Source organism: Trichosurus vulpecula, chromosome 4 (assembly GCF_011100635.1).
Source record: "Trichosurus vulpecula isolate mTriVul1 chromosome 4, mTriVul1.pri, whole genome shotgun sequence".
Classification (NCBI taxonomy): domain Eukaryota; kingdom Metazoa; phylum Chordata; class Mammalia; order Diprotodontia; family Phalangeridae; genus Trichosurus; species Trichosurus vulpecula.
The window spans coordinates 190,292,101-190,313,733 of record NC_050576.1 but is presented as its reverse complement, the minus strand read 5'-3'; the positions used below and the strand labels follow the sequence as shown (position 1 = coordinate 190,313,733).

Below are 21,633 nucleotides of genomic sequence, written 5' to 3'. Positions count from 1 at the left end.
GCCTCCTCCAATGGCAGCCTGTCTAGCTGACTCGGTAGGTGGATGTGTTCTTGGGCTCTGTGCTGGGCACACACCAGTCGCCTGCCTCTTGGATGGTCTGGTAGTGACGCCATGCTGACTTGTTGTAGACAGGCAGGCGTTCCACAGAATCTGTTGACAGAGCCTGTTGGAGGGGCAGGTATTAGTACCACCTCTTGCCTATGCCCACCACACTCCAAGCATGCCCACAAACAGTGTGACAGAGGGGCCCAGGTCATAGAAGGTTAGCTCCCAGTGGCTCTCTTCCCAAGAACAGCCACAAGTACTATGGAATCATGGATAATTATTACTGAAAACTAGGGCTATTCTGAACCATCAGCTCATCCTCCATGCAGGCAGTGTCTTTGTCCAAAACAGAAAAGGCATAGGAACTGATCTTGGTGCCAGGGGTGGCAGGAGGAATTGCAGAAAGGCCATATCAAGTGCCCCTGGCCTCCCTCCTCCAGGCTCTCTGGTAATCTCTGGTCCCTTGCCAAGCAGCACTGACTCAGGCCTTCTCTGGTTGGGTGGAGTACCCTGGTCTCAACACACCAGCCCTGGAAATCCCCTCAGAGCTCCCCAGAACTGGGCCATAGGGTGAGGACATAACAGGGAGGGCCATGTTAATGAGTCCTTGCTTAGTTCATTTCTTAGCAGGGAAGGAAGCAATAGGGCAGCAGGTGCAAAGAACGCTGGCAATTAACACACGCTAGGTCAGCTCCTGTCAAGTCCCTCCACAATATTAACCTTAGGCCTCTGAGACCCAGGAGTAGACGAGATGACCTTCTGAGGGTCCTGCTCTTGTATCTTGGGGGTGGCAAACAGCTGCCCTCCTCCTTTCTTCCCACCTTCACAAGATAGTGACCCAGTCTCAGGCCCCAATAGTAAGACGCTAAGGGGTAAGGCGAGGAGGCCATCCCCAGAGATGGAGAAAGCATCAGGTTCCTCCTTGCTCCATTTCAACACCAGTCAGCAGTGTCATAGGGGAGCAGGAGGAAGGGGGGAAGAGAATCACTCACCTTTAGATAGATGACAGCATCAGTCCCGAAGCCCTCCATGGAGAATAGCTGCAGGTCTCCCTGGAAATACTTAGCATAAAGGCGGGATATGGGGAGTCCGTAGCCAAAACCAGCCTGCAGGGAAGGAGGTACTTGGTTATTCCACAGAAGGGAGATCTGGGGACCACAGGAGGGATTGCAGAGAGAGGAATGCTATGAGGGAAATGGAGAGAGGAAGGAGAAAGCAGGGAAAAGGAAGGTCAGTCACCCAGAGGTAGAGAAGGATGAATAAGTTTGACTGAGGAAGAGACTGAGTCATGGTGGAGAAGTAGGAAAACAAAGAGAGTGAGAGAACAAGGATGTGTAAAAATGTCATGATACCAAGAGCTGAAGAGAGAGAATGACAGAGAGACAGAGGGCAAGTCAGAACAATCTATGAAGGGGCAAAGTCAGAGAGACCAAGAAGGAGGGGTGACGTGCAAGGGAGAAAGGCTCATGCATGAGCCTGGGAGCTGGTGAAAGGGGGAGCCACTGGGGCGGTGGGAAGGAGGGTGCACTGGGCATAGAGGGTCCATCTCACCAAAGGGGTCCCTGATGAACCTGGCTGAGGGGTGGGAGCTGTTGAGTACATGTAGCTGAAGAGCCTCTCAATCTTTCGCAAGGGAACACCCCCGCCCCGGTCACTCATCTAGGTGGGACAAGACATGTTAGATGCTCCTTCCTCACCCAGGTGAGAGCACCCTAACCCCACCCACCCCATCTCCCAACCTCTCCAAATATTCTTGTGCCCCAATCTCTCTTCCTCTTTCAATCCTTTCTCTTCCCATTATCTGCCCCAAGCCCAAGACCAGGAGGTGGAGGAAGAGTCTTAAGGGCAGAAGAAATCACTTCAAACCATGGGAGTTCATAAGAGAGAACTCTAGACTCAAGGTATCCCTCGTACCCAATATTTAGCATTCAGAGAACTTCCCATCCTTACTCCATCCCTAACCCCACCCCACCCTCCCAACTCCAAGCCTTCCAGCTCCAAGGGTCAAAAGTCACATACTTTGATAGACAGATCTTCCTCACCCAAGGCCACCATCACCTTAATGGGTGGGAGTGTGAGGCTGGACTCATGGCTCTCCACAGTTGCCCGCATGGCATTCTGGGAAGGGAGAGGAAATGTTAAGGGGCCCAAATGGGCTCTTCTCTTCCTCAGATCCCTTCTCCCCTAGCTGACCCACTCTCTCTCTCCCATGCTACCCCCTCCTCCCCTCGAAGAACTTCCTCACCTTGAAGAGCTCAAAGAGCATGTGGTAGAGATGGGAGGGGACGTAGACCATATGGATGGGCTGTTTGGAGTTGGAAGCTAGAGTGAGGCAGAGTTCAAAAGTCAAGGAGTTGCCAAGAGGTCACTACACTCAGTGCCCTACTCCAGTCTCTTATCCCATTCCCATCCACCATAACTTCTTTCTTAACCTGTTCTGCCCTTCCCCTCCCAAGCTCACCATTGATCTCTTGAATCTCCAGACTGGGAGAGGCCATGTAATATTTGTCACATAGGAGTTTGGCCATGTCATAGGCATCTGGAGGAAAGAGAGGAAATTCCAATACATACATGCACGTGTGCGCGCACACGCACGCACGCACGCACACACACACACACAACCTATCTTAGGAAATCACCTGACACAGTTTCCGCCTACCTGGGGAGCTCAAGTAAAAGAACCTTTCTTTGCCAACTGGGTGGTGCCAATAGTTGCCACCCTTGGCTGAAATTTCCCCTCAAGCCTTCACTTACAAAACAAGAGGTTCCCTACTCTCCCTCCACCCCCGAGGGGGGCAGCATGCATCTTTCTGCTGCAGAAGAAATTATAAGGTTGCTGCTGGGCCCTTCAGGGCCTGAAGGAGGGCAAGGAGTCTGAAGACCTCCCCATAAAGCACACCCACTTCCCCCATACACACCTTTTACCACTTCGGAGACATCACAGTTGGGATCAATGCTGCCGATATGTTTGGGGTGGGCAGGGTTCGTGCTGCCATCAAAGATCAATGCTGGGGGAAGAAGGGGATGTCTGTTATACTGTTACAATCCTGCCAGCTCCTCTCACCTCTGTGATCCCTTCCCAAACTCTTCTCATCTGCCACATACACCTCCCCTACCCAGCTCCTCTGGATCCTCTGCCCCCCATTCCACCCACTCAGCTTCTCTGTCCTCCCTGATCCCTCCCAGCTCTTCTTATTCCTCTTCTCCCCCCATCTCCTCTGGATCTTCTGCCTCCCCCAGCTTCTTTCACCTGACACCCCCCCAGCTCCCTTCATCCCTCTGACCCCCCCATCTCCTCTGGATCTTCTGTCTCCCCCAGTTTCTCTCACCTCACACCCCCCCAGCTCCCCTCATCCTTCTGTCCCTCCATCTCCTCTGGATCCTCTGCCTCCTCCAGCTTCTCTCACCTGACACCCCCCCAGCTCCTCTCATTCCTCTGCCTCCTCCAGCTTCTCTCACCTGACACCCCCCCAGCTCCTCTCATCCCTCCGTCCCTCCATCTCCTCTGGATCCTCTGCATCCCCCAGCTTCTCTCACCTGACACCTCCTCCCAGCTCCCCTCATCCCTCTGTCCCCCCCCATCTCCTCTGGATCCTCTGTCTCCCCCAGATTCTCTCACCTGACCCCCTAGCTCCTCCGCCCCTCCATCTCCTCTGGATCCTCTGCCTCCCCCAGCTTCTCTCACCTGACACCCCCTCCCAGCTCCCCTCATCCCTCCATCCCTCCATCTCCTCTGGATCCTCTGCCTCCCCCAGCTTCTCTCACCTGACACCCCTTCCCAGCTCCCCTCATCCCTCCATCCCTCCATCTCCTCTGGATCCTTTGCCTCCCCCAGCTTCTCTCACCTGACACCCCCTCCCAGCTCCCCTCATCCCTCTGACTCAGCAATCGTCTCCTGCCTCTCAGTCCCCCCCTTCCCCTTGCTCTCCCTGGTTCTCACTATGCTGGTTAATGAGCATTCGGATGGAGATGCGGCTGAGATAGAATCGGTCCAGGAAATACTGGATGTTCTGGTTGGAGACAGGGTCATCACCATAGGCCTCCTTGTATTCCAGCACGCCCTGGGCCATGGTGGGCACCACATCATTGTGCCGGTTACGGATTGTGATCAAGGCATCTGTGAACCTGGGGAGGGTGGGAGAAGTTGCTTTTTTCTCCTCCTCAAACCCAGAATTCCCTTCATTGAGGCCCCCTGCCTCTTCTTCCACCCTTCCACTGCCATCCGCTCTGCCACTATACCTAAGAACCATGGGGTCTTTCCATCAGACATAGGCTGAAACTGCATTAGAACATGAGCTCCTTGAGAATGGGGACTGTCTTCTTTTTATATTAGCACCCCCAGCACTTTGCACATAGCAAGTGCTTCAAATGCTTTTCCATTCATTCCAGTCAAGTCACCCCTTTTCAGAGCTTCAAGCCTTGAGGCCTGGGCTGCCCTCCCCACACCTAAATCCAAGGACTCTCCCCTGACTTCCAGCACCAAAGAGCTCAATTCCCTTCATCCCTTCTCCATCCCCCTAGAACAAAGCCCCTAGCATGGAGGGCCGCAGCTCTGTCTAGCTGGACAGTTGGCCTTTGTTTCTGTCTGTATCTAATCTCTTCCTGTTAGAGAAAGAGTACAAGGAGAATAGGGACTGTGACATCCTCTAACAGGGCACATGTGGCCCTCTAGGTCCTCAAGTGTGGCCCTTTGACAGTCAGGTCCCTTTGACTGGAAGGGCTGCACTTGAGGACTTAGAGGACCACATGTGGGCCCCAAGGCCTTGGGTCCCCCACCCCGACCTAGCACATTGGAAGCTGTTACAAAGCAGCACTTATCTCCTCTCCTTCTCCTGGATCAGGCCCTTGTCCTCAGTACAGGGCTCTGGCCCTGCAGGGCACTTGGTCCACGGGCATAGTTAATGAGTGACCCAACTGTGCTCATCCACAGAGAGATCTCAATCACTTACTGTCCCAGGGTCCGATGGTCCTCAGGGTCTTTGTCCAGGAACTCCATGATGTCCAGAAGACTTTGGACATACCTTTGGGGAGAGTTGGGGGAGGGGGAAAGAAAGGAAGAAGGAACTAGAACGTGTTTGAACTGGCTATAACCTACTCCAAAACTTAACCCTTGGAGGAAACCTTCCCAGATTAATTAATCTGACCAATCCTTTAGACCTGTGTTCCCTTGTGCTCAGAGATCCCAACTCTATTGTATCATCATTTTGAATTTGCTATGTAGTTTTTATCAAATTGTCATTTTCATGTATGTATGTGAGAGTGGGGGGAGGGAAGGGGTATGTGCATGTATTTGTGTGTTCATCCTGAATCCTCCTGACTCCACAATAAGTGGTCCAAAGGTCATAGGATCAAAGATTTAGAGCTGGAAGGGAAGCAAGAAGTTATAACTCCAGCCTTTTATAGATGAAGAAACCAAGGCACAGGAGGTTAAGTGACTTGCCCAGAGTCACACAGCTGGTATCTGAGGTAAATCTGAACCCAGGCCTATCTGATTCCAGATCCAATACCCCATCTTCTACTCCACACTGCTTCAAGTCACTTTCTGTTTCTTTTTTATCTCTCAACAGCCTTTTATCACAGAACCATAGAATGTTGGGCCTAGAAAATGGACTTCAGAGATCGTCTAATCTTCATGTTATTCAGTCATGTCCAACTCTTCAGGACCCCATTTGGGGTTTTCTTGGCAAGGAGAGTGGATTGGTTTGCCATTTCCTTCTCCAGCTCATTTTACAGATAAGGAAACTGAGGCAAAGAGGGCTAAGTGACTTGTCCAAGGTCACACAGCCAGTAAGTATCTGAGGCCAGATTTGAACTCAGGAAGATAAGTCTTCCTGATGCCAGGCCTGGCACGCTCTGCACTGTACCACCTAGCTACCTGTAACTCATCTAGATTCTTAACTCAGAGTCCATGAGCTCTTTAATAAAAATATTTTGATACTATATTTTTATATAATTGGCTTCCTTTGTAATCCTTTGGATTTTATTTTATACATTTAAAAACATTCTTCTGAGCGGTGGCCCATAGGCTTTACCAGACTGTCCAAAAGACCTGTGAAGCAAAAAAAAAAGCAAGAACTCCAGGAGAAAGAGGAGGGCCACTTGTTCAAGGTCACACAGACTTGGCACCAGAGCCTGGCCTAGAATCCAGCTGTCCAGACACTAAGTCCTGCGGCCTTTGGGCTTTGAACGCTGGACAGCTCTAACAGTACATGTAACTAACCATCCTCTGGTGGCCTTTCCCTCAGGAGCTAAACAGCTTAGTTAGCTCTGGGGAAAGGAATCCCAAACTGGATGGAGTTGACTGGGATTGAAGCTGGAAGAAGTGATCCCAAATGCTCAAGGACAAAGTGTCTATTGATACCTATGCAAGGAAGCAGGAAGCTGGGGCAAAGAAATGGAAAGAATTGGGAGCCGGGGCCTTGTAACTCATCACACTTCCCAATTTCCCCATTTCCATTAAGGACAACACTTACCACCTCAGGCCGGCAACCTCATCCGTTGCCAAGTCTCATCCACTGTACCTCTATTTAGCATGTAGTAGGCCCTTAATAAATGTTTACTGACTGACTTAATGTTACTTGCATCCATTCATTCCTTTCACATAGCCTCTATCCTTCAGGCCCTCATCACTTTTCATCTGGACTATGGAAATAACCTTAAGCTGGTTTCCCTGTTTCCATCTCTCCTCTTTAGTTCTCCCACCATACAACTAGCAAACTAATATTCCTAAAACAGATCTGACTGACCACGCCACTCCCCTGCTCAAAATATTCAGGGGCTCCCTATTAAAATACAAAGTCCTCAGCCTGACATCACAATCTGGCTATCATCTATGTTTCCATTTATATTACAGGCTGTTCTCCTTTATGCCACTTGTTTTCAATCCAACTAGCGTACCAACAGGTCTCCACTATGTGACAGTCATCTCCCCACTCCGGGACTTTGCCCAGGTGATCCTCCACATCTGGAATGCATTTTCCCTCTTCACTTCTGCCTCATAAAATCCTTTTTCCTTCAAAGTATAGGTTAGTTACTCCTTCCAGTTCTTTCTTCTCATCCCTGCCAATTTAGTTGTTAATGCTTCTAAATCTTTTGAAATTACTTTGTATATGCTTTGCATTTATACGTCAGTGTCTACGTAGCATCTGCCAGTTGAGTGCAAATCCCTAGAAAGCAAGGGCTATTTCTACCTGTCACTGTGTCCCCAGCACCTGCCATCAAAGTGCCTTCCCTGCACACAGTAGGAACTTAAAATATTCATTGAGTTGTTAGTAAATGCTTGCTGAATTGAATCTGGTTTAACTGAAGCCTGATCTGAGCTCAAGAAAGACCCATAGCATCACTCCTCCTTCCACGCCAGCAGCCCCATCAGAAGTGGTTCCGAATCACCTCTTTCCCATGCCCTCAAACATCTTCTCTCTTCTGTTTTGTTCGAACAGAACTACAAGATCAGACTTTTTTAGAAAGGGGTTGGAAGATGGGGAGAAGGCCCCATGGCGATTCAACACATTAAGCATCTACTGTATGTAGAGCTTGAGGTTAAGAACTGGGGAGGATACAATGTTGAAATAAGACTCTTTCCTCATGGGGCTTAAGGTCTGGTAAAGGCATTTGACACATAAAGAAACAACTGCAACACAAAGTAATACATGAAGAGTGCACAAAAGAGGAGTCCAGTGTTATATGAAGGCCAAGAGGGGAAAAGGTCATTACTGACTGAATGGAACAAGGAAATTTCTTCGTTGAAAAGGTGGAATCTGAGCTGAGCTTTAGAGGCAAGGCAGGATTTCAATGGAGGAGGGAGGGAAGAGAGAGGGAGGAGGAAGAAGAAAGCATTCCTGGTGGACAAAAATACCATGAATAAAGGCTGAGAGTCAGGCAAATACATGGTAGAGATTCCAGGACATTCAGACATCCACTTTCACTAAAGCATAGATTACGTGGAACTGCTGAAATCTAGAAAGGTAAAATAACGCTAGACAGTGGATAGCTTGGATATTGCCAGGCTAGCTGGGGCCTGCTGGGAGGCAAGTAGCCTGGGTACCAATAAGGCCTCCCAGCCTATCCCAAAAAGGGTACTCTTCTTTATATCCCTGTTAGACTTTGAGGGAGTGTGGCAGGATGAGAGAAAAGGCAGGTTTACAGGTGGGGGCAGGGGATTAAGAGTCCTGGGTTCCTCTTTCAAAAGAGATACACAACTTAGAGGGTTTGGATGAGGAAGTAATCAAAAGGGAAGGGGGTGGCATCAATTTTGGGGTCTGAGCCAAGAAGTCCCAGAGAGGAGTCTCTTCATGCCTGAATTATTTGGAAGGAAGAAGGTTGGGTGAATTGAGGCAGAGGGCAGGACGCTGAGCCAAGGGGCAGATGGGTATACTCTGCCTGTTTATTCCAAGGGGCCTGTGGGTAGGATCGGAGTCCAAACTGCTGGGAGCAGGGGCTGGCGGCAGGGACTTTCTTTGTCCAGCTCAGAGGAAGACAGCTTGGTCTGCTTGTACCAATTCATGTTGGCAACCTCACTGTCCCAAGGAGGTAGAATATCTGGTCACATGTGCATGAAAATGGGGCAAAGTCGAAACTGGGGTGGTAACTTGGGCTATGAAAGTGATGGGGCCGTCCTCTCTTTCCCTATACTGACAGGTCAGGGGAGTTGGGGGGAAGGGTGCTCAGGGAGAAGGCAGTACTTAGGGCAGAAAGGGTGATGCCAGGCTTGAGAATCAGAACAAGTGGGTTCTCATTCCTTTCTTCTCACTCTGCAAGAAGGAAAAAACCAGAAATCTCTAGGGGAAAGGTATTTTTTTCTTTCTGCTTTGCTTGTCAACAGCACTCAAGTGTTATCCTCAGAAGTCTGCCCAACAGCATGGCATCCTGGGTCTTCCATTCTGCTGGGGAGAGCTCTGTGATTCCTTGTCCTTGCCCCAGTCCTGTGGTTGAGGCAATACATTAAGGCATAGTTTGGAATTCTCCATGGTCTTCAATTTGCTGCCTTTCAGAGTAAAAAAAGAAAATGTCAGAGCTGGGAGAGGCCTAAGAGACAGTTTAGTCCAAAAGAGAAGGAAAGTGATATGGCCCAATGTAAGTTAGTGGCAAAGCCAGGTTTAGAACTCAGATCTCCTGACCCTGAATCCATGTCATAAGAGGATCAGGTGAAGTGACTGGGGATGTTTGGCTTGGAAAAGACTCAAGGCTGACAAATGGGAGTTGTCTTCAGGGATCCGAGGGCTGTCACATGAAAGAGGGATTAGGCCTGTTTTGTTTGACCCCAGAGGGTAGAACTAGGAACAATGGATGGAAATTGCAGAGACTGATTTAAGCTTGTTATCTGGAAAATTTTTTCCTAATAATTAATGGCTTATCTAAAAGTGGAATGGGTACCTCAAGGGTGGTGGGCTCCTTTCATTAGAAATCTCTAAGTAGACCCTGGATGACCACTTGTCGGCTATCTTAGCATTGAGATTTTTCAGGTAAAGAAGGGGTCAGTCAGGTGGCTGCTGAGATCCCTCCCAACTGTCAAATTCTGTGATTCTGTGACTGGGACATCTCTGACTGTTCTGTCATCCTGGGATCAACGCCTAAGTCATCCCAATCCCCTACCTCAACACCTCATTTCAACCTTGAAACCCTTGCCCAGGCCTTAAAAAAAATGGCTATAGTCACCTCCTCCAGAAGATGATCCAGGATCACATCTATATGATTGCCACCCCACCCCACCAATGTTTCCAAGTCTATTTTGTCCTATATTAGACTGTTCTATCACTGTTTCCCAGTCAGTTGCTGTGCCAAGAGCACTGGGGCCCACTCTAAAGACCTTCTTGGTATGTCTACGACAGCTGGGTTCCCTGTGGACAAATTCTGACCAGGAGAATGAGGGGCCTGATGAGCACAGTGAAGAGAAGGATGTCTCCATGTTGCTTTGAGTAGGTATATCAGCTAGGAATACAAGGAGATGGCTGGATAGAATGAATGGGGTTGGAAAAGTATGCTTCCCTGATGTGAGACCAAAAAACCATGTGGAAATTGTATTCAAAGCTGTGCAAGGGAAGAAGTCGTGTGTCCTCCGTTAACTGTAGACTCCCTAAGGGGCTGTTTCTCTTATCAGATAGGGGAAAGAGGGAGGGGGTGCTCCCTGAGGATAATGTTGGGTTTAGAGTCGGGACTTAGGCTGGAATCCCAGCTCTCCCACTTAATACTATAGACAGTTCACTTAGCCTCCCTAGGCCTATTTCTTTGTCAGTAATATGAGGAGGTGGAATAAAAACCGCTACAATCTCTTCTAGCTCTCAATTTAGTATCTTCTGATCTATGAGGAAGATTGTCTTTTTCATCAGACTAGGGGCTACCTGAGGACAGAGACTGTGCCTTCCCCATCAGGCTAGGGACTCCCCAAAAGCAGTAAGTATCTTATCTCTGCTCAGTGATGCGCCAAGCTGGGAACCCAGGAAGAAGGCAGAAAGTGAAAGAAATGGTGATAATTTCAATCTCACCCTCCTCCTGATGACTCTAAGAAATCTATCAGGTAAAGGGGTGACTCACAGTCTGTTGATTTTATTCCATTAACCCTTTTATTTTCTATAGACAAATTTCTCCTGGTTCTATGAGATTACAGATACTTTACATTCAACTGTACTGCATGTAAATTGGCTTCTGTAAAGTTAATTCTATTTTCCTACTGACCAACTATTACACAGGAAATGGGATTTTATGGTAAATGGATCCCAATACATGGGGCTGGCTGAAAACCTGTAGTGAGGCTAGGTATGATGGGCATCTTAGTTGGGCAGCTAGGTGGCACAGTAGACAGAACGCTGGGCCTGAAGTCAGAAAGACCTGAGTTCAAATCCAGCCTCAGACACTAGCTGTGTGACCCTGGGCAAGTCACTTAACCCTGTTGATCTCAGTTTCCTCATCTGTAAAATGAGCTGGAGAAGGAAATGACAAACCACTCCTGTATCTTTGCCAAGAAAACCCCAAATGCAGTCAGGGAGAGTCAGACAAGACTGAAAACGACTGAACAACTATCCCTGCTGAAAGATACAGTCTCCAGGAAGCAGTTTCTCTTTGCAACATTGACTCCAGATTCTGACTCTGCAATCTCTATTCTGTCCCAGCCCCACCCCCCACCTTACATAATAATATTTGTATATGTTTAGCTACCACTCTATCTATACATGTATACACACAGGCATATACACATGTATATATATATACACACATACGCACATATGTACATAAACACATCATACTTGTATTCCTAGCATTTAATACAGTGCCTGGCAAACAGTAGGCACCTAATACATTATGTTTATTGACTGGCTAACTGACAACAACATATAATATACATACATGTATAAAATACATACATGTATTTTAATTCCTCACATATGTATTTATATTCACACCCACTTTGCCACATTGCCTTTGTGTGTGTGTATGTATGTATGTATGTGTGTATGTGTGTGAGTGTACATATAAGTATATGTATACACATAGGCCCATGTGGATATAAGTACATATACCACATATACATACAGCAAGACGAGACACTAGGTTCAAGTCCAGCTTCTGACTTGTGGTAACTATATGACCATAAACATGTCACTAAACATCTCAACCTCTCAGTCCATTATTTATCTTACATACACACACACACAGAGTTGGGTCGTGTGATTACTACTGGGCCTGTAGAGGGTGTTGTCTGATGGAGACTATCCCACTCCAGCCTGATAATTCCTTAAATTTGAGCCCTCATGTTATGCAAATCAAACTGATTCCCTGCTTTATCCTGTCACATTCTCTACACTGTTTACTTAGGCTCAGAAAATGCATGTAAATTGCTTTATAAATCTTAAAGCACTCACTCCTCCTCCTCTGTCTGCCTCTCTCTCTCTCTCTCTCTTTCTCTGTCTGTCTCTCCCTCCCCTCCCCCCATCTTTCTATGTTGGCAACTATAATTATTAACTCTGGCTGAGAATGGCCCTGAGAATTAGATACCAATGCTATAAATGTGAACTTACATTTCTTCAGAACTTTATGGTTTCCAGACTTTTTACTCGGTTTTAATGCCTGACTCATCAGATTCATGGGCTGACAGGCACCTTACAAGGCTGCCGTATCCATTCCCGCCTCCATTCAGATCACCCCCAACTAAGTCATGTCAGCCAGAAGAGAACCCCACCTTTTTCATAAAAGAGGCTTCAGAGCAGGAGATGCCCCAGTCTCTTAGTCAGTCCTTCCTGTCACAAAGTCCTTTTAACCTGCTTCCTCTCTAACCTTAATCCGTCCTGTTGCAGCTTTCATTCTTTCTCTCCTGTGATGTGGGTCTCTTCTTTTATAGACCCCACCTCCTCCAAGGTGATGCTTATCCTGTCACCCCTCACAGGAGTATTAGGGGAAAAAGGGTGTTTTGTCAACCCTAAAGTGCTATGTAGATGTGACGTAGTGTTATTACCACTGAATCAAAACCAAACTAAATCTACCGTCCTGATGAAATGCCTTCTCTGGACTAACTTCAGTTCCTCCAACAAGGCCAGCACCTATTCTCACACATGCCTTGCTTTAGGAGATTAAACATCACTACTTCAACGGCCCAGATTTACTGATATGGGTATTCTTTCCACTGAACAGACCACCAAAGGAGAAGGTTTAAGGAGCTGACTTGGCAACCCTCCAATGATGGGCTTCCCACACTTAAATGGGCTGATCTTTGGAAGACAGAGTCTGTCTTCCAAATGGAACCCAGTTCGCCAAATCTGGTTCTCCACTCATATACCTTTTAGAAGCCACTGATGAGGCCTCACTACACCACGACAAGAAGGTCTGGGGAATGAAATGAGCAAGGAAATAACACCAGCTGGTGCTTCTCTAGCACACAATATCCCCGAGAGAAGGAGGCAGCAAACGAATGCATTATCATCCCTATTTTATACACCAGGAAGGAAAGAAGGAGGGGAAAAGGATTCAGTGACTTGTCCAAGGTAACACAGCTAGTGAGCACCTGAGCAAGAACATAAATCTAATCTAATGACAAAGCCAGAGCTTCTGGACATATGCATCACATTGGGATGCTGGTAACCTGGACCAAATCAAATTTCCCAGCCACCAATAACACATACATAACATTTTTCAGTACAGGAATCTACACATAGCCTAAGGGTAGGGAAGAGTTACATTCAGTTCAGCTCTTCTTCACTCTCCAAAGAACATGGTGTCCAGGGAGGAGGTTGGGAGGGTGGGGAGGTCAATCAAAGCAGGTCTTGTCCTGGAGCCAACAAGCCAGCGGGAGATAAAGCATAATCAGTCAGTTGGACAGAAGGAGGAGGAGAAGGATGGGGAGGAACAGATGGTATCATCTCCTGCCTTCTTTCTAACCCTCACTAACCCTCCTGAGTATTCATTCCTTACACATTTCCTGTGGAGGCAAAACAGCAAATATTGGGCTTTGAGATCTAGGAAGAGAGCTTTGGAGTCAAGGTTAATCCAGTTGAATTATAATCAAGTTCTGACATCCTACCAATCAGAGGAAGGTTTTCCTTTTCCCTAGAAGGTGAGGTGGGAGGTACAGGCAAAGGGGATATTTAGGTGACCAAGTTCTCCATCTCTACTAAGGTAAAAGCCAAGCTCCTTCTCTACAGGTCAGTCCATCATGCCCCTGCCTCTGTGATCCCAGGCCTTTAGTTCTCAAAGGTCCCTAAAGAGAAAATTCCTCAACCATATATTCCCAACACTCAGAAAATCTTTCCTGGGGCCTGCCCTAATTCTGGCATATGGCAGTTCTGGCTCCTTTTTGAATCCTCTGCTCTCTGCCCAACACCTCCAGAACACCTCACCCCTTCACTGCCTACTCATCCTGGTCATCCCCCCAGTACCTCATCCTCCTCACTCCTTTACTGCCCATTCATCCTGGTCAGCCCCCCTGTCTTTCCTCAAGAGAATTTCTAGCATGGGGGAGAGGGAGGACCCAATTAACAATATGCATTTCTAATGTCCAGCCTAACTCTCTGTTAGTTGAAGTTAGTTTTTCCCAAGTATGTGACCTACTCCATGTTGGGTACAGATTCTGGGAGAAAATGTCCATAGTCACCATTATTTTTCTCTATACAATATTAAATGAGAGGTAATATGGTGTAGTGGATGGAGGGTCAGTCTTGAAGGACTTGGGTCTAACTTCTACCTTTCATACATTGTGGCTATGAGGAGCCCTTAGTGCTTAAGGCAACTCTTTCTTTTTTTAATTCTATTTTATTTTATTTGTTTGCTTTTAGTCTTCAACATTCACTTCTATGAGATTGTGAGTTCTAAATTTTCTCCCCCTCCCTCTGCTCTTCCCTTCCCAAGACAGCACGCAATCTGATATAGGCTATACATATACATTCATATTAAACTTGTCTCCACATCAGTCATGTTGTAAAGAAGAATTGAAACCAAAGGGAAAAACCATGAGAAAGAAGAAACAAAAAAAGAGAAAGAGAAAATAGTCTGCTTGGATCTGCATTCGGAGTCTTTCTCCAGATGTGGAGAGCATTTTCCATCATGAGTCTTTTTAAGGCAATTCTTTAAGACTATAAGCGACAGAATGGTGAAGAGCATTTCCACGCCTGAAGTTCTCCATCCCAATGGGGAACCACTGAACAGATCAGAACCACCATAGCCACAGTTCAAAAAAATATACTAAACAGAAAATTACATATGCACAAAATGACATTTTATGTGGGTCAATTTGGGGTGTAAATACGGATTTACGAACATGAGAGTCATAACGTCTAGCCTTAGCCTCTGAGAGGAGCTGAGAAAGGGTGCCACTTCTTTTGGTGGAGAGGTGGAGGCTGGACAGATAGGTATGGAGTATTACCTGAGTTCAGTCTGCTTTATTGAAAGCAAGGCTTATGAGGTAGGGGTGGGAGGGGGCAAGGGAAGAAGGGGAGGGAAATATAATATCTGAAAATGATTGTGATATAAAATCAAAAGGTATTGATAAAACTTAAAGCTAAAGATTAGCTTAACCTCCTTTATTTTGCTCCAAAATCTCCTTACCTCCCTTATCCTAGGAAACATTCCCTAGTACTAGGCTTTAGGGACCAGCATTCATATATTCCACTAACAGATTTCTAGGGTAAAAGTGTTGCCTGGTGAAATCATTTTCGGTCATGATGGATCACAGGAGTTAGATATAGAAGCTGAAGGCCAGTAGGTGGTGAAATGGATAGAGTGTTGGGCCTGGAGTCAGGAAGACTTAAGGTCCTATCTGCTCTCAGATCCTTACTAGCTGTGTGATCTTAGGTAAGTCACTTAACCTCTGGTCTGCCTGAGTCTGCTCATCTGTAAAATGGAGATCCCAGGGTTGCTGTGATCATAAAACAGGATAACGTCTGCATAGTGTCTAGCACAGCACCTGGCACACTTTGGCCACAAGCTTAACAGAGGTTTACAGACTTCACTTGGATGGTCCAGAAAGGGAAAGATTTCATCCAAGTTTCTCAGGAAGCAGGGTCCACATTTGAACCCAGTACTTGCATTCCCAAATCCAGGGTTCTCTCCACTATATTCATTTGCCTTAGGCCCTGATTAGCATGTCAGCAAATAGAAGGGTTGGTTGAAGGCCCTGCCCTGCCAGGAATATAATTCGATCAAAAGGAAACCTTTGCACTGAAAATGACAGCTAGCTCACCTTGACAAAAATAACAAACTAGATGGAAGAACAAACAGAAAACTGGCATCACTGTTACTGCTTCACTAGCATAAACAAAAATAGCAACCAGAACCTCAGAATGTCAGACCAGGAGAGCCTTAAGAGCCAATTCAGACTAACTACCTCCTTTCAAGATAAGAAAATCCTGGCCCAGAGAGTGGGATCAATTTGTCCAAGGCCACACAGCCAAATTAGTAAGACAAATGCAGATCGAGCTGGAAGGGCCCTCAGTCCAACCCATTCATTCTACAGATGGGGAAACTGAGGCACAGTCAAAGGAAGCGACTTGTCAGAGGTCATGCAAGTGGTGGTGGGGGGGGCAATGCCAGTCCCCTTGACTTCAAATCCAGAGTTCTTTTTATCAGGCTTACAGAAGCAGAACTTTGCCAAATCTTTCAACTCCCAGTTTAAATGATGAGGGTTTAGATCAGATAGTTCTAGTTAATAAGTTCACCTTATTTGTTTTTCACCAAATCAGCCTGAGCACTCTAATTCTCTAAGGTTAGCCAGTTAATACTGACACTCACCTGGCTGGGGGGTTTGGTTGTGAAATAAATGATTTCCCATTCGAAGCCTGGGTTCTAATCAATGAGGGTTTTCTATATTGTGTTATTTCTAGGATGGCCTTGTTTGTCCCATGGGATGAGAGGCATTGGATGACCTATGGATAGGTACCTTACCCTCTCAGAGCTCCATTTATTCCCATTCCTCCCAGAGCAGTTGGAAGAACTTGGATCCCATAATCATGGACAAGGAAGATGCTCTCTCACTCTCTTGCTCTCTCTCTCCTCTCCTTTTCTCTTCTCTCTCTCTCTCCCCCTCCCTCCCTCCCCCCCCCTCTCCCCCTTCCTCGCTCCCTCCCCCTCTCTCTCCCTCCCTCTCTGTCTGTCTCTCTCCTTCTCTCTCTCCCTCCTTGTCTCTCAACCACCCTCTCTCTGTCTCCCTCTGTTTCTGCCTCTCTCCCTCTGTGCACGTGTGTGTCTGTGTCTGTGTGCATTTCTGGGAAACTGAGGGGAGGAGCAGGAGAGAGAGTGTGTCTTACCAACTCTGCACCAGCTGTACGGAGGGAGTTCCTAGTACCCGGTCTGGAAGCAAATTGATCTCCTTCATTATGTTGGCCAGTCGAACAGGCAGCTCCTGCCTCAGGAAAGTGAAGGAAGTTTTTTCACAGGCATTGCTAGAACCTAACGGAAGGAAAGAGAGGAACTGGCACCAGGGAAGCTTAGCTCAGGGTCTGCCTCCTACAAGAGTCTAGGACTGATCAGCCCAGATCCTAGGGCCTCGTCCTGAAATGAACCTAGAGTCCTATGTGTACGAATTGCTTCCCCTACTAGAATGTGAGCTTTCTGAGGGCAGAGATTGTTCCTTTTTGTTTTTGTGGTCCCTACTCCCAGCACAGTACCAGGCACATATGAGATCCTCGATGAATGCTCGTTAAGCTAAGGACTGATTGCCAGAGATGGAAGGACCCTTAGAGACCATCTAACCCAACCCCCTTGTCTTACAGAGAAGGAAACTGAGAAGGCCCTGGCACAGAACAGACTCACCTCAATTCCTGCTGCTAGTGGCAAAGTCTAGATTAGAACCCGGGTCTCCTGCCTTCCAATCCAGTGTTCCTACCCTGCCCTCCCTCAACTCCACCCATCTACCCCATCTCTATAGCTACTCCCTAGCCTTACTCCAGAGTTATATCTATTCTATTTCAACCCAGGCTCCTCTAGGCCTCAATCAACAAGTTTCTCCTTTTTTTCTTCATCAAGAGCTAGTAACTTGGGTAGCAGGGGATGAAACGGGGAGAGAAATCAAATGTAATAGGGTCCCAATCCCAGGGCTTTGTTCCAAAAAGAGAAGGGCTCAGATCCTCAAGCTTCAGAGAGCCCTTGGGTTAGAATATTGGCTTTCCTGAACAAGAGAAGCTGAGTTGGGGCAGGGAGAAATTGGAGGCAGGTCAGAGGATGGAAACAGGATTATAAGCCTGGAGCTGGACAGGCCCTCAGAAGCCATCAAATCCACTCCCCTCCCCAATTTTACAGACGAAGAAACTGAGGCTCAAGGGCATTAAGTGATTTGTACAACGTAACCCAGGTTTCAGTTTCAGAGGTGGAATATGGACCCAGATCTTCTGACTGCTAAACCAGGGAGGGCTCTTTCTGCTATGCTATGACACTGCTCAGCGATTCCTGCTTCACGGTTTCTGTGGGAGGAGATCTAAAATTCATCACTTTTGGCTTAGGTTCTCCTCCCTGCTGAGGACAGATGTACAGTAACCACCTGCTCTAGGGCCTATCTAAGGGGGAACTGGGATCCCATCCTCCTCTGCTTTCCCTGACCTCCAGGTCATCCTCATATTCAGGGAGCTGGGATCCTCGGATCTTTGGTTGGGGATGAACTGACTAGGGATGGGCAAAGGGATTTTCCTCCTGGGAGGCAGCTCAAAGCCCAAACAAGGCAATAAAGGAATTATAGAGAAGGATCAAGACCTATGAGCAGGTGTCTAGCTGCCACAGTCCCTCTGGTTCCAGGTCCTTGCCAAGCCCTGCACTCAGCTCTCCTCCTCCCCTCCCTCTCCCCTCCTGCAGTGATGTAGGCTGTAACCAGAGCCAGGCACTATCTCTTCAACCCTACAGAGATCTAGGAGGCCTCCCTCCCCACCCCACTCCCAGCTGTCACCAAAGAAGTGCCCAAGGGATAGATCCGGGCACACACAATACCCATTTCATGAGCCCAGTTAGTACAGCCTCTAACTGGCCCACCCACCATCACAGGGACTGGTACAAGGCAATCCTGATCCATAAGATGGGTGAGATACCAAGAGGTAATCTCCTTTTCCCTCCTCTACCCTACCCCACAAGGAACCTAATGGTGTTTCTGTTCTTAGTTATAGTCCATTGCCCCACAAAAACAGCTTGGGAGTCTTTGATCTTCAAATGTCCTTGTTTAGATGGGCAGCCTTTGAAAGCAGTGTGGGGTCGGGGAGTGAGCCATAAAATCCAATACCTACCCTTAGTCCCTACCACCTCCCTCCACTTGCTAGTGGAAGACCTCTTAACCTCTAACCACTGAGCGACCCACCCATGATAGGTTCCTCTTCTGAGGCCCCATACCCAGCAGTTTCTCCTGTTCTATTCATAAGTCTACAGACCTCCATATTTTTACACCTCACAGTGTTCCTATCATTGTCTGCACAAGACCTAGGCACCCCACTACCCCATTAGAAGTCATATCATTGCCCCTCCCCATGCCCAGCTCTATCTGCCTATTGTCCCAGTCTCTTTCTCCCCATCTTTCTTTCAATCTCCTCCTTCTTAACCTTGGATACCATATGTAGGGACATACCTACCCAACAAATAATCCTTTAATATCTGGATCCCCTCACCAGTCTTTCTCCAACTCCTCTCCACAGCCCACCCCTCCCTCCCACACCTTCATTCTCCCAGAAGAAACTCCTTTGCAGCTTGGAATCCCTTCCTCCATCAATCTGGCCTGCTCCCATCACCCCTCACCTCCAACTCTTCCCAAGTCCTAATTTTCTTCTTTAACCCTTCTCTTCCTAGCTCACAGACCCCTCATTTAACCTTGACCCTCTTGCTTTCACCTTCTCCATATTTCCCAGTAAACTACCCCTGCTCTGGGGTTCTTCACCAATAATCCTTCCTCTCCCAGTCTCCTCCATAAACCGTTCTAGGCTGGACTCCTACTTTCTTGGCTCCTTCTCTATTTACCCTTCTCAGACTCAAGCCCAGAGCCCTCTCCCTGTCCAGCCTTTCCATTAACTCCTCTCAGACTGCAGCCCAATTCTTCACTTCTTTAACCCCTCACAGCCAGGAGCCCCTGCCTCTCTCTCCGTTAACCCTTGCTAGCCTTCAGCCCCCTTGACTGTCCATTAACCCTTCCCAGCCTGGAGCACCTTTGACTCTAATAGTCCTTTCCAGGCGCAACTCCCTTGACTCTCCCTTTAACTCCTCCCAGGCTGGAGTCGCCTTGACTTTCCTTAACCCTTGCCAGTCTGGAGCCCCCTTGACTCTCCATTAACCCTTGCCAGCCTGTAGCCCTCACCTGCCTCCCCAACGCCTCTGTCCAGCCTGCAGCCCCTGCGCCCCCTCCCCGCCCAAAGTCCTACGCACCAAAGTCCAGAAACTGCTTCATGGACAGCGGGGACGGGGAAAACTTGCTGAAGTGCTCGATGTACTTGGGCGCCCCGGCCAGGGACGCGTTCTTTAGCAGCGCCCGGACCCAACGCATGGCGGCGGTGGCTGTGGTGGTGGCGACAGTGGCAGCGACGGCGGCGGCCCCGCTCCGGGGCCCAGCTTCGCTCAGCTCCCGCTCCCGACGCCCGGGCCAGCCACCTAGCCTGCTCCTTCCTCCCCACCCCCTTCAACACCGCTTTAGCGGCCTACGCTCTCCTAGCCAATCATCTCTCCCCGCCCCCGGCTACCTCCAATCATCTCACACAAACAACCCCGGCCGGTCCAATGAGAGGCCGCCCCGGCACGTGGCTTCCCGGGGTGCCCGCCCTCTTAACCCTTTCTGGCCGAGGAGCGTATCGTGTGGTGACCCAGCTCCTTCTGCGATCCCGCCCCCCAAGGCTGGAACTGTTTAACCCTTCCCTCCCTGCAGCCCAACCCTTTTACCTGCCCCCTCCCCAGAGTTCAAGATCAACCTTCCCAGGCTTGGGAACAGGTTACCCCTGGTCTCCGGAGATGAGACTCATCCTCCTAAGCTCTCGCGCGCCCCTTCATCCCCGGATTTCCCGTATCCCCCTCCCTGGGGGGGGACGTGGGAGGCCCCACTCCAGCCCGGCACTCACGCCTACAGGCCCAAGGGAGGAGGTTTTTCAGCCTCACGTTTGCAAAGAAGGAGACCTGCAAGTGGTAGAAATTTATTAATTGAGGGATTCTTTGGCTCCCTTGGGAACTCGGGAAGATGAAAATGCTACGCAAACATTTGATTTTCTGGTTAAGGAAAGCCCGCCCCGGGTGGGCCTTAAAACCCAACACCTCCTCCAAGCGCTTGGAGATCTCATCCCTCTCCACTTTAGGTTTTTGCTTTTCGGGGTGGTGAAGGGAATCCTTACCTCACTACATAATATGCACGCACGCCTACGCTCCCCTCTTCCCCGCTCCCCCACTCCACACAGCCCCCGCACCCCCCCCCCCCCGTCTCCGCTACGTGTAGGTTTCTCCTTCCCACTCCCGACGTCACTCCTCAGGGTCACCCTGACTCTTTCAAGGAAAAAGCAATTAGGTGCCCCCTCGTGGTCACAGGTGGTATCACAAGGTGGTATCCAAGGGGAGGGGTTGGCAGGTGCATGGTCGCGAACGTGCCAGACCAGGCCGCCGGGCACAGGCGTAGCATACAAGGAAGAGCATGGAAGTTTCTTCTTGTAAAATTTCCCACACACCGGGCCTTCACAGGGGCCTCGCCTAAAGGCAAGGTGATGATGTACAATGTATCCCTTTTATGCATCATCTTTCTCCCATTGGAATATAAGCTCCTTCAGGAGAGCCCCAGCTCGAAAGATCGTGAATCTGTGAAGCCTCCCCCTTGCACGTTAGAGAACCAGCAGAGCACTAGAGACCAGCAAACCACCAGCAGTTTTGTTGTTTAGTTTTGTCTGACTCTTTGTGATCCCATTTGGGGTTTTCTTGGCAAAGATAGTGGAGTGGTTGCTATTTTCTTCTCCAGCCCACTTTACAGATGAGAAAACAGGCAAACAGGATTAACTGACTTGCCCAGGGTCACACAGCTAGTGTCTGAAGCCAGATTTGAAATCAGGTCTTCCTGATTCCAGGTCTGGTGCTCTATCCACTGAGCCCCCTAGCTGCCTGATGAACTACAAGAAGACCTACGTTCAAATACCAACCTGTAGTTGATTACTTCTGTAATTACTCCTTAACTTGGTTTCC

At 48.4% G+C, this 21,633-nt stretch overlaps 1 protein-coding gene across 1 annotated transcript in view; it reads right to left on the bottom strand.

Annotated features, from left to right (window-relative positions):
- PDK2 (pyruvate dehydrogenase kinase 2) overlaps nt 1-20,590 on the bottom strand; it is a 22,347-nt gene extending 1,757 nt beyond the window's left edge. The window contains exons 1-11 of the mRNA XM_036755018.1: nt 19,852-20,590; nt 16,770-16,911; nt 4,995-5,066; nt 3,986-4,170; nt 2,964-3,053; nt 2,507-2,584; nt 2,291-2,367; nt 2,065-2,163; nt 1,597-1,704; nt 1,038-1,151; nt 1-163 (exon numbers count right to left, since the gene is read on the bottom strand). The exon at nt 1-163 is cut by the window's left edge and continues 1,757 nt beyond it. Of these exons, the coding sequence (XP_036610913.1) occupies nt 23-163; nt 1,038-1,151; nt 1,597-1,704; nt 2,065-2,163; nt 2,291-2,367; nt 2,507-2,584; nt 2,964-3,053; nt 3,986-4,170; nt 4,995-5,066; nt 16,770-16,911; nt 19,852-19,969 (1,224 nt within the window). The 5' untranslated portion in view covers nt 19,970-20,590 and the 3' untranslated portion in view covers nt 1-22. The remainder of the gene's footprint in view (nt 164-1,037; nt 1,152-1,596; nt 1,705-2,064; nt 2,164-2,290; nt 2,368-2,506; nt 2,585-2,963; nt 3,054-3,985; nt 4,171-4,994; nt 5,067-16,769; nt 16,912-19,851) is intronic.
- Nucleotides 20,591-21,633: the final 1,043 nt, after the last annotated feature.